Consider the following 11,703-nt stretch of genomic DNA (forward strand, 5'->3'; position numbering starts at 1 on the left):
GTTTGTTCCAAATTTGTGGTGCATAGAAACTGAAAGCTGCTTCTCCTCATTTGGTTCTGGTTCTGGGGATGCAGAGCAGTCCAGAACCAGAAGATCTGAGGGGTCTAGACGGTTGGTACAGCGATAACAGATCTTTAATGTATTGTGGTGCTTTAATGTAAATGTAACGATGGTCATTATGGCCAAAAAAACACAAAATTTTAGTTACATCAGACAGAAGGACATGTCTCCGAACATTAGGGTCTTTGTCCCTGGGTGCATTTTGTAAACTGTAATCTGGCTTTTTTATGTTTCATTCAGAGTAATGGTTTTTTCCTCACTGTGTGTCTTTTCAGCTCATGTTGCTAGAACTCGTTTCAGTTTGGAAAATTATACTCTTGCCAGTTTCAGCAGCATCTTCACAAAGTCTTTTGCTTTTGTTTAGGGGTTGATACAAACATCCTGCACCAAAACACAGAACCCATCTTCTTCCTGGGCCAGGTTTTATGCAGGAACACTTGACTATATCTATGCCATTCCTCCGTCACATGCAGATTATTTCTACAACCATGGACTATTGAGGCTGCTGAAGCTATACATTTATATATGTTGACTACATAAAGTGAAGTAAGCTTTGATTATATTACTGGATAAATATGTTTGCTGTATGGTATTAAAACAGAATAGCGACAGCTGCAACATCTGAATAAATAGTTTTAAATTCCAAATCACAAATTGTTGTTTCTGTCTGCCACCACTAGATAGCAAACATATTTCTTTGATTATATTATATATATAATATTTTTTTTATTATATATTTGATTATATTATGTATGTTTTCAATAAGTACTGAATCAATGATGGCCTTTAGCTGTGTGGATTTGTTGGATTGATTGCTTCGGATTGATTGAGAAAAGGTTTCCAATTTGAAATATTTCTAAAATTCCCCAAAATAACTCAACATTGAACATTTCTGGAAATTTTCCGCCCTTTGCAGCTGTAGATGTGACTGGAGTCAAAAAGCTCCAGTTTTGTCTCATCCCAGAAACTTTGCAGCTTATCAACAAGTATTTTGGAGAATTCTTGTCTGGCTTTGTTGTATTTTTTTTTCTGTCAATAGAGGGGCTCTCCTGGGTCTTCAGCCATAAATGATTCCAATATGGTTCAAAATGTGACAGATGGTGCGATCAGAAAGTGACGTACCTTGACCTTGGAGTTCAACTTGAATGGTTTTGGATGGTTTCCTTGGCTCTTTTTCTTTCACCTTACTGATCAGCTGTGGTTACAGCCTGGGAGGTTGGCTTCAACCCATAAACTTTATACTTTTTCATAATATTGGAGAAACATAAACCTGTTTGGTGGAAGTAATTAGCGACAACATTGAAACCAATGACTGCTAAAGTGCTTTTGTGGTTATGCTGGTTATTTTACCACTTAATACCCCCACCTCACACTCAGTGGTTGTCATTTCATATTCAGCATGTGACATTTTGTCATTTTATACCCCAGTACTTACCACAAAACCTCCTGCTGTTTTTTTTTTTTTTGGAGTCATATGCAACATAAAAAACTACTCATAATAAATACTTAGTCGTCATTTACGTCTTAGATGAGGCTGATTCAATTCAATTCAAAAATACTTTATTAATCCCAAAGGGAAATTAAATGTTGTTGTAGCTCATAATCCTGGTTTCGTTAAAGAGTTGATGGCTGTGGGCAGGAAGGGTCTCTTGTAGTGGTCTGTCCCGATTTGTCCTCGGTCCTGGTGTCCTCAAAGAGCCCCACCAGGTGAGCCTCGCTGGCCTCCTGCAGAGCCATGATGGCTGAGCTCTGGAAACACAGGTCAGTCTTAAAGTCCTGGGTGATCTCCTGGACCAGGTGCTGGAAGGGCAGCTTCTGGATGAGCAGCTCTGTGGACTTCTGGTATCGGTGGATCTCCCTCAGAACCACGGTCCAGGGCCTGTAGAGATGAGGCTTCTTCACTCGGCTGGTGGCCGGCGTGTTCCTGCAGGCAGCTTTGGTGGCGAGCTGCTTCCTGGGAGCTTTACCTCCGGTGGATATATGGGCGCTCTGCTTGGTTCTGACCATGACTGGACTTCAGGGTTCTTCACATTTAACATTTGTTGTCATGGTTACGCATCATAACAAAATATCTAAAAGTAAAAAGGCTTTAGTAAAAATCCTTCCAGCTGCACAACATCTGATACCAGAGGAAGTAATCATCCAAAAAAAAGTGATTTACATCCAGAAAAAAAGAGAAATTAAGTTTTCAAAAGCAATATCTCAGAGTGAATGGAACAGAGCTACTCCAACATGCAGCCACCTTAAGCGGCGCAATTCTAGAAGCAAATATATCAATCTAATGGGATCTGATGTTATCTGTGGGAGGCAAGCCCAATTCACAGAGACCCCATCCCACCTTCCACAACTCCCTTGTGTGCTGTGAACTAGATTAACTGCAAGCAATCAATTTTACTGTCTACGTGTTCAAATTTAGTCTTATTTGCATTTTTCTTTAGTATGCATCTCATATATTACCAATTTAGTCATTATTTGTGATCACTGCTTCTTGGTTTAGATGGCTTCTCTGTGGAGTAAGTCTGAGAAAGTATTTGCTCGCCTCCCTTCAGATGCATATGAACTTGAGTGACATCCCATTCTTATTCATAGGGTTTAATATGATGTTGGCCCACCCTTTGCAGCTATAAGAGCTTCAACTCTTCTGGGTAGGCTTTCCACAGGTTTAGGAGTGTTTATGGGAATTTTTGACCATTCTTCCAGAAGCTCATTTGTGAGGTCAGACACTGATGTTGGACAGAAGGCCTGGCTCACAGTCTCTGCTCTAATTCATCCCAAAGGTGTTTTATCAGGTTGAGGTCAGGACTCTATGCAGGTCAGTCAAGTTCTTCCACACCAAACTCCCTCATCCATGTCTTTATGGACCTTGCTTTGTACCCTGGTGTGCAGTCATTTTAGATTAGGAAGGTGCCATCTCCAAACTTGGTTGGGAGAATGAAATTTTCCAAAATGTCTTGGTATGCTGAAGCAGTCAGAGTTCCTTTCACTGGAACTAAGTGGCTGAGCCCAAGTCCTGAAAAACAACCCCACACCATAATCCTCCCTCCACCAAACTTTACACTTAACTCAGTGCAGTCAGACAAGTACTGTTCTCCTGGCACCAGCCAAACCCAGACTCGTCCAACAGATTGCCAGATGGAGAAGCACAATTCACCACTCCTGCCTCCACTGCTCTAGAGTCCAGTGGCGGCATCCTTTACACCACTTCATCCGACACTTTGCATTCCTCTTGGTGATGTATGGCTTAAATGGAAACCCATTCCATGAAGCTCTCGATGCTCTAATCTGAAGGCCACATGAAGTTTGGAGGTCTGTAGCTAATAACTCTGCAGAAAGTTGGTGACCTCTGTGCACTATGCTCCTCAGCATCTGCAGAGCCCGCTCTGGGATTTTACGTGGTTTACCACTTCATGGCTGAGTTGCTGTCATTCCCAGACACTTCCACTTTGTCATAATACAACTAACAGTTAACTGTGGAATATTTAGTACAGAGGAAATTTCATGACTGGACTTATTGCACAGGTGGCATCTTATGGTACCATGCTGGAATTCACTGAGCTCCTGAGAGTGACCCATTCTCTCACTAATGTTTGTAGAAGCAGTCTGCATGCCTAGGTGCTTGATTTTATACACCTGTGGCCATGAAAGTGATTGTAATACCTGCATTCAATGATTTGAATGGTGGAGTGAATGCTTTTGGCAATGTAGTGTATAAATAGACCTCTGATTGACCTGATTGTATAAATAGACCTCAGAAAGTTGGAAATGCTTCAGCCTCAGAAGATCTTCACTTTATTCATTTACAGTAATAATGTGTAACACATGAACAGAAAGTGGCATCTAACATTACTGAATGAGAGGCGATGGGCAGCCATCCATTGAACCTTTTGGTTACTTCTGCAGGTGTGTGCCACTCTGACAGCTGCAGCTTCACACATACCATCAGAGGCCAGTGTGTCAAATATGTTTTTACGCCCATTACCTCATTTAGGAGAGTCTCACATGAAATTCTTCATTCGATAAGTTTTGATTCACACATCCAGGACATATTTGCATCTGTTTATCTGTATATTTAAATGGAGGCGTGTCAGAGGAGGTGTCTCATGTGTGCTCAGTCCCATGTAAATTGGGATGTGTGAAGAAAATGTGCACAGAAACATGCGTGCATGTGGTTTCATACATCTAAATATTTTCATGCATGCACACTTTCAGTATAAAGCTGCTCACTCTTTGATACATGAGGCCCAACACTATGCTGATCACTTTGTCATTTTCTGTTTTTCTTGTGTAAAAACAGTGGTCAGCAGCATTTTGCACAAAGTTGCTTGTGCTCGGAAAATCATCCAGTATTTCCTTCCAATTTTTGCCTGATTGTTTATGTCCATAGTGTGGTGATTTGGCTTTTTATGGGTTGTTTTTATTTTAGTTCTTTGGTTTTGTTTTTGTTTTCTATTTGTAGTTATCTGGTTTTTGTTTTCTTCTTGGTTCTGTCCTCCTTGTGTTTGTGTTCTCATTTCCACTCTTCCCCAGTCATTCATTTGTCTGTTAGCCACGCCCATCTTCACCTGTCCCGAATAAGTAATCATTCCACCTGTTCCCACTCACCTCGTTATCCGCAGTCTTTAAAACCCGGTCACTCTTCCCATACCTCGCTGGTCCATTGTCTAAGGTTTGTCTGATGTTTGTTTGATGTTTGTGTCTCTTGTTTGCTTCACTCCGTGTTCCTGGTTTTCTGAGTTCTGTTCCATTTATGTATTTTTATTTAGTTCTTATCTGCTTGCTGCCACGTCAGCTTTTTGTTTTTGTTCGTTTTCTTAGTTTAATAAATTAGTTTTTCTTTCTTTAAAATGAGTCTGCATTCTGGGTTCGCCTCCGTCATCTCCACCGTTCCTGACACATAGAGTGACTTTTTCAGTTTGTACACCAGTTTTTCATTTGGGTTGGATTTTATCTTGTAACATTATGGTTGTTCCATATATATCTCATAAGCTACAGTTGCATGCAGATTGGCAGTTCTGACATCTATCTTGATGTATGTAAATCAGGTTTTTCTGTGATGCCTTTTGCATTAAAACACTGATACTTATCATATTAGCATTAGGGGAAAATTATTTTATGCTATCGGTTTCTTTTATTTGACTAAAACCTTTGGCTGCATATCTAACCTTGTACATGTCACATCCATTAGCATTGCTTTTAAGTGCATACATCTGGCCAGGTCGAAAACTGTTGGTCAGTTTAACTCATAGGTCCCATTTTGGTGGTTTGAAGTTTCATGTTGGATGCCACTTTTGTTCAGCACCTCCCGATAGTGTCTTCCTGTGAATTCAATCAGACCTTATGCATTTTATCTTGTTTATTGCTGTATCAGCAATAAACTTTTTTTTACTTGCACTATGCCACTTTTCTGTTTTAAAAAATGCACAAAACTGCACTGGAATAATCATCTGTCTCTGGACCCTGAGTCTATTGGTCCAGCTACTTCTGTGTGGACCGACTCGAGATCAGCTTTAGCTTTTCTGTCTGGTTCTCTGTTTCTTGTTTGAAAAAAACCTTCCCTGGATACATGCTTCACATTGTAGTGTCGATTTATTTCCTTAATGCTTATACCATTGCCATTTTTGAATGTCCTCATAGTAATCTTGTGCCATGTCTGCCCATAATAATACCTTTTACATTGATCATGACACTCACTACTTACAGTTTGAAAATAATAAAATCTGTTGTTCTCATGAATGGAGAGTTTTGTACCATCTCTGTGTCTCCTCCCTGCTTGTACACAGTTGCTTCATTAACAGTAGTTGAAAAGATACCTTGCAGGTATGAAAAGACGTACAGTGCCTGCTTCAGCACCACCTTGTGCATTGCCCTATGCTGTCCATCACATCTCCTTGATGTTTTGCTGCTCTCTCACATCTTGTGCCATCAGCCAGCTCAGGGCAGTGCATCTCGGTTGGAAGCTGTCGTCAAACTTCTTGAAATTTGTCAAACTGGTGATGAGGTCTGTACCAACCATCAGGTCCTGAGCTTCAGACCTCTGTCTGTCAGGGTGTGCTGGTCTCTGTCATTTGTCCGAATGCATACTCCTTGAGGCTTTCCTCCTCTGAGATTTTCTGTGCGTCATTGTGTTCAGTTTCTGCCCGCATGTTGAAACCCAGTGTGTGTTGATTTTGCAGAAACTACCCCACGGCTTGCAGTGACATCCTTTGGTTTGGTTTTGGTCTTCTTTGTCCACGTCTGTAGTACACTAAAGTACTACTTCGGGCTCAAGGCAGGATTAAGACCCTCGGTGGCCCCTGGGCACAAACACTCACGGTCAATTATGTAATCAAGAATTTAAAAAGAAATTTCTCATTGAGTTTAGAAATGTTGCAGTTTTGCACTTAAAGAACAGTAAATTGCATTGAAGAGGAAATTTTCCTGGACACCTTCCTGTTTCTTAAATAACTGACAAAGTATTGATTTAAATGTAGTCTAATAGAACAAAATAATAATATCAAAAAAAAATATTAGCAATATCGTGCACTTCAGTAGATTATCAGGCCTTATGAAATCTGTTCTTCCCCTAAATTTAGGTTTGATTTGAATTCCATGTTCTATAATGTGACACCATCAGACATTTTATCATATGGTAAGTAATAAAACTTTAAAAATTAAATGGCAATATCCACAACTTAGTGAATATTGACAAATGTTAGCAAAGATAAAGCAAAAAGTGCTTCAGGTCAACACAATATTCAGTGGTATGAAAAGTGCTTAAACATCTGTGCTGCCTTTTGCATAAATAGTCTCATAAATAAAAAAACCTCCAGGTATGTAAAATAAAAGTTCCTTGCATGTTTGTTTCATATGAAAATAAAAACAAAACAGTTCTTTTTGTAAAACAAAACTGCCTCTCATATGAATTTAAAATTCACTCTAGATTTCCTAATCCATCCATCCATCCATCCATCCATCCATCCATCCATCCATCCGTCTTTGTTACCTGCCTACTCCTTTCTGGGTCGCGGGGAGCTGGTGTCTGTCTCCAGCAGTCACTGTATGAGAGGCGGGGGACACCCTGGACAGGTCACAGGTCCATCACAGGGACACATAGAGACAAACAACCACTCATGCTGTCACTCACACCAGTGACAGTAACATGCATGTTTTTGGTCTGTGGGGAGAACATGTAAACTCTACACAGTATGGCCTTCAGCTTTGGGAGGCTAACCTGTGAACTTCAGCTCTAACGACTGTGCTGCCATGCCACCAAGTTTAATACAGATTACAGTAGATTCAGTCTAAACCTGCTGTCTGCCATTTGTGTCCTGTTGAAGATGAAGATGAAGGAGACACCTCCGTTGTTTCATTGACAGTGGTTTATTTTTCCTTTAAATTTCAGCTGCAGCTATCAGCTCCTTCAGTGGGGAGTTAACAGACTTTAACTGAAGCTATAATGATGTTTTGGAAAAGTTACTTCTGAATGGTTGTAGTTTTATTATTTTTTATTGCAGAATATCTGCTCCTCCTGCTCCACTGAGCAGACGCCTATAGCAGAGGATATGCACTCCTTAAATGAATGCTACTATAAGACTGTTAAATATTTACATTTGTATTTTTAGTTTTTCGATTTGTTTAATCAAGTTAAAGCAAATGAACTGAAGTTAAAAAGTTGGTAATAAATTTTCTCAACTCTAGGTGTTTCCAGCCACAGAAAACTGAACATGCCAAACATCTTTCCCAAAACTTTAAATATATTTACCTGTCTGGCTGGAAAGAGCAGTCAGGACATGCTGGAGTCATTGTCTCGCACTAATGTGATCCTACAGAGTTAGTCTCAGTAGTAGATTGATGTTTTTGCTGGTTTTTAGCTTTAATAATTGTCACAAAGTAGGTGTTTAAATTGTCCACTTGTTCACTGTATAGTGAACCATTTTGTAGTAGTGTTTGAAATTTCAACTGCAAATTTTTATCCACTAAATAATTCCCTAGAAACCCATCATGTGGTTCAGTAAAAGTCAAATCGGTAGGAATAGAGCACAATGCACTGCATCCTGTTTTTTATATTCAGCCTACATGACAGAGCAGGCTAATGCTCTTGTCCACAGCTCAATACTGTGATTTTCACACTCACTGAAAATACCTCTAACTATCTAGATGAATCTAATGTAAAGTGTCTCACCTCTTCCTCTCATTCTGATGAGAAATTATTAGAAAAAATTGAAATGAAACTTTCTTTAAAGGGGGCCTATTATGCAAAAATTCACTTTTTGCATGTTTTTGTACTTTGTAGTTGGGTATCTACCCCATTACCTAGCAACCCCAACCCGAGCCCAGCCCCTCACCTAGCAACCCAAGTGGAGCTCCGCCCACTTCATTCAGGTGTTCTGCTGGTTTTACTGCTGAACAATGGAAAAGGAAAAGGTTTTGTTGTCAGCTGCAGTATAGGACGTTCTCCTGTCCCAAAGTCAGAATCCTCAGAGTTTGAATTAATAGCGATAGAAATGTTCGTCAGATCTGAAGCGTTTAATCCTTCAGTGAGATTTTAGGTTTTGAGTTGGGGGGCGTGGCCAACAGCAGCTTATTTGCATAGAAGTGACATAGCCCTTAAACCGCTCATTCTAAAATGAGCTTAAAACAATCAGAACTGATCAGGTGAAATCTCAAGCATAATAGGCCCGCTTTAAGCTTAGTTGTTAAGTCATTATGTTATTTTGTAAAACTCAATGTAAAAAACAAGCTGCATTTTAGCCACGGTAAAGTTGTGGAGCTCATTTTTATTATTTGCACACATACTACAACACCAAAAATTGTTGTTCTGTACAGAAACATTGTGTAGGTGATACAAATTCATAATTTTTGTTGATTAAAGGGTGGGATATATTTAAAGCTCCATAGTTGTAAGTAGATTAAATACAATGAAAAAAATGTAACAGGGAATCACAAATATGTGGAAATAAATTTTATTATATCACTGTTAAAGAGACAGATAATGATAATTAACTTTTCTAGGCCAAAAAAGGGAAAAAAGTGCTGTCTATCATCTCAGATTCAGACATGTACTCAAGTATATGTTTCTGGTATTTATTCATGCTACACCTGATCGAAGACTCATAATTATGATGTACTGCTGCTTTAAAATGCTGTTTAAAATGCAAAAACACGGGCTGTCACCTATCCCCTATTTACTCTATAACATAGTGACCATAATGTATCAAGTAACAGAGTGAATGAAAGAGCAAACACTTCAAACACAGCCAAAGAGGTTTTAGGTGATATATGAGCAGAAAGTATTGTTGCTACAAGTTAGAACTGATTTATAGCTTTCTAAAGTTACACTAATGATTGATGATTGGAAGTTAAGTTTCCAGGATGGTGATATTTCTTTTGAACAGAAACTTGTTTTGACATCTTGGTTAGAAAATGCAGTGGACCATGTGTGAACTCCTACAGCTCAAACTGAACTGAAAGGGGCCATAAAGTACATGGCAACATGCAGCACCCAGAACATGACCCTAAGGAGTGCCCCCAACCCCCGACACACACTTCAGGGAGGGAACAACCCCCTTCAGCAATGCAGTCTCTAATCTCTAGCCACCATACACAACTTTGAAGTAATGCCCCCCACCAAACCCTCTTTCATCTTCTGTGTCCCCTTCTTGTTGGCCCCTCATTCTGCGTTCCAGTCTTTCTCGGCTGCTTTAATTCTCTGCTTCCAACATTGAAACACACTTCTAGAAACATGCAGTTATCAACATGGCAGTGCAGAGATGGTGATGAGAACACAGTATACAATGAAATCTTGATAAAAGTGTTTTTTGTGAACAGGGGAGTTTTTCCTTATGGGGATTTGTCAGATATCAACATAGATTTATTCAATTCCCTTTCTTTGGTTCCATATTGTCACTTCTCTGAAGACTTACAATGTAAGTGGCAGGGTATGTGAACTCTGAGTGGGCTTGTCGTCATGTGTTTTCTTTCTAAAACACTTTGTGCAGGAAAGGTAACCTGCAGACTGCCAACACTTCTGTTTTTGTCTTTTATGTCCTCCAGTTTGATTTGACACTGCAGTAGCATCACACACTGCTTTTTGCAGCTATCAAGAATGGCTAGCTGTTTAGAACTTCTTCTTTTTTCCCCAACATCATATGATGAATTGCAATTAGCATTAGTATACAGTTCTGCCTCCTATGTTGGAAATAACTGTTGTTACTGATAATATTATTGATTATGTTAATATATTGCAGCGTGAAGCAAAGCCCTTCTTTTTACCATCCGACCTGTCACCTAAACTCTCTATTAACTGTCTTATCAGAAGTTTATTGACATATTTTTTCTTTAATACTACATGAAGTGCTTGACTGATTGCAGTAGTAATTGACAATGTCTGATGAAGTGCCTCATATTATGTGTCTTGAACAGGAAGAGACAGTAAGTTTGTAAAATTGTCAGCTGATGGCTGATGTGTCGGGTATAAAAGGACCACGAAGGAATATTTTCTCTCTTCTCTTCCCCTTACTGTTTCCTAAATGTACGTTTTGTCTATTTTCTGTCTGTTTTTGTAAAGTCCAGGAGTAAGAAATCAGCTTGGTGAGAGATTATTTATAGATGGTGCATTCCATCTGCTCAGGCACCAAACCAAGCAGATGGAATCACCTTAACCCCTTGTGACCTTGGACGGGTCGCTGACTGCCGACAACCAGTGGACCCTTGAGCCTCAATCGGACTCTTCTCCACGTGTCCAGTTTGGGATTGATCCATCTCTCTAAAGCCACTCAGAAAGAGAAAGTGTGAGCCGGCTCTATGCAGGCCTTGATTCTGGTGACAGAGAAAAACAATGTTTGAGTCTGGTTATACAGGGGGCTCAAAGGTTTCAGGAGCAGGAGGCTATTTAGAACAAGTAGGGGGCTGACTATTCACTGGTCAAAGCTGACCCATGGGGGGTCTGGGGGCCCTCCCCCACAAAAATGTAAAATTTTCTATATCAGAAATGCATTTTCCTGGCATTTGGAACAAGGCTGGGAGGGTGTTTAAATAAGTCCAAAATACATAATAAAAATCCAAAAAAGTAAAGTAAAAACAGCCAGAAAATAAAACAAATAAAAGCACATAACATCAATTAAAATAAACTAAAAAGTCAACATCTCACATGGTACCAAAAGCCAAGGAAAAGAGATGGGTGTGAAGAACTGAAATCAATCTGATGTCCAAAGGCAGGACATTCCACATTTTAGGAGCACCAGCAGAGAAAGTACAACTCCCTCAAAGTTTACATTTAGTTTCTGGGACACTCAGGAGCAGACAGTGGGACGGGGTTTAGGGATGTAGCAGTTCAGTGAGGTAGGGCAGGGCAAGACCATGTACAGCTTTAAAAACAAATAAAAGAATTTAAAATGTACAGGCACATGTTTGTTTGTGCCAGGTAAAAGACATGCAGCAACGTTTTGGGCCCTCTGTAGGAGAGCAATAGAAGAAGCACTGACCCGTATATACAGGTGCTGGTCATAAAATCAGAATATCATGAAAAAGTAGATTGATTTCAGTAATTCCATTTAAAAAGTGAAACTTGTATATTATATTCATACATTACATACAAACTCATATATTTCAAATGTTTATTTCGTTTAATTTTGATGATTACAAATGACAACAAATGAAAATCTC

The 11,703-nt window shown here is 39.6% G+C and overlaps 2 protein-coding genes across 3 annotated transcripts in view; one reads left to right on the forward strand and one right to left on the reverse strand.

Annotated features, from left to right (window-relative positions):
• LOC119617288 (histone H3-like) overlaps nt 1-2,086 on the reverse strand; it is a gene marked incomplete at its 3' end in the record, with an annotated part of 5,992 nt that extends 3,906 nt beyond the window's left edge. The window contains exon 1 of the mRNA XM_037977087.1: nt 1,734-2,086. Within this exon, the coding sequence (XP_037833015.1) occupies nt 1,734-2,067 (334 nt within the window). The remainder of the gene's footprint in view (nt 1-1,733) is intronic.
• dnmt3bb.1 (DNA (cytosine-5-)-methyltransferase 3 beta, duplicate b.1) overlaps nt 1-11,703 on the forward strand; it is a 67,932-nt gene that overhangs the window by 3,057 nt on the left and 53,172 nt on the right. The window lies entirely within an intron of this gene.

This window comes from Kryptolebias marmoratus, linkage group LG8 (genome assembly GCF_001649575.2).
Source record: "Kryptolebias marmoratus isolate JLee-2015 linkage group LG8, ASM164957v2, whole genome shotgun sequence".
Classification (NCBI taxonomy): Eukaryota; Metazoa; Chordata; class Actinopteri; order Cyprinodontiformes; family Rivulidae; genus Kryptolebias; species Kryptolebias marmoratus.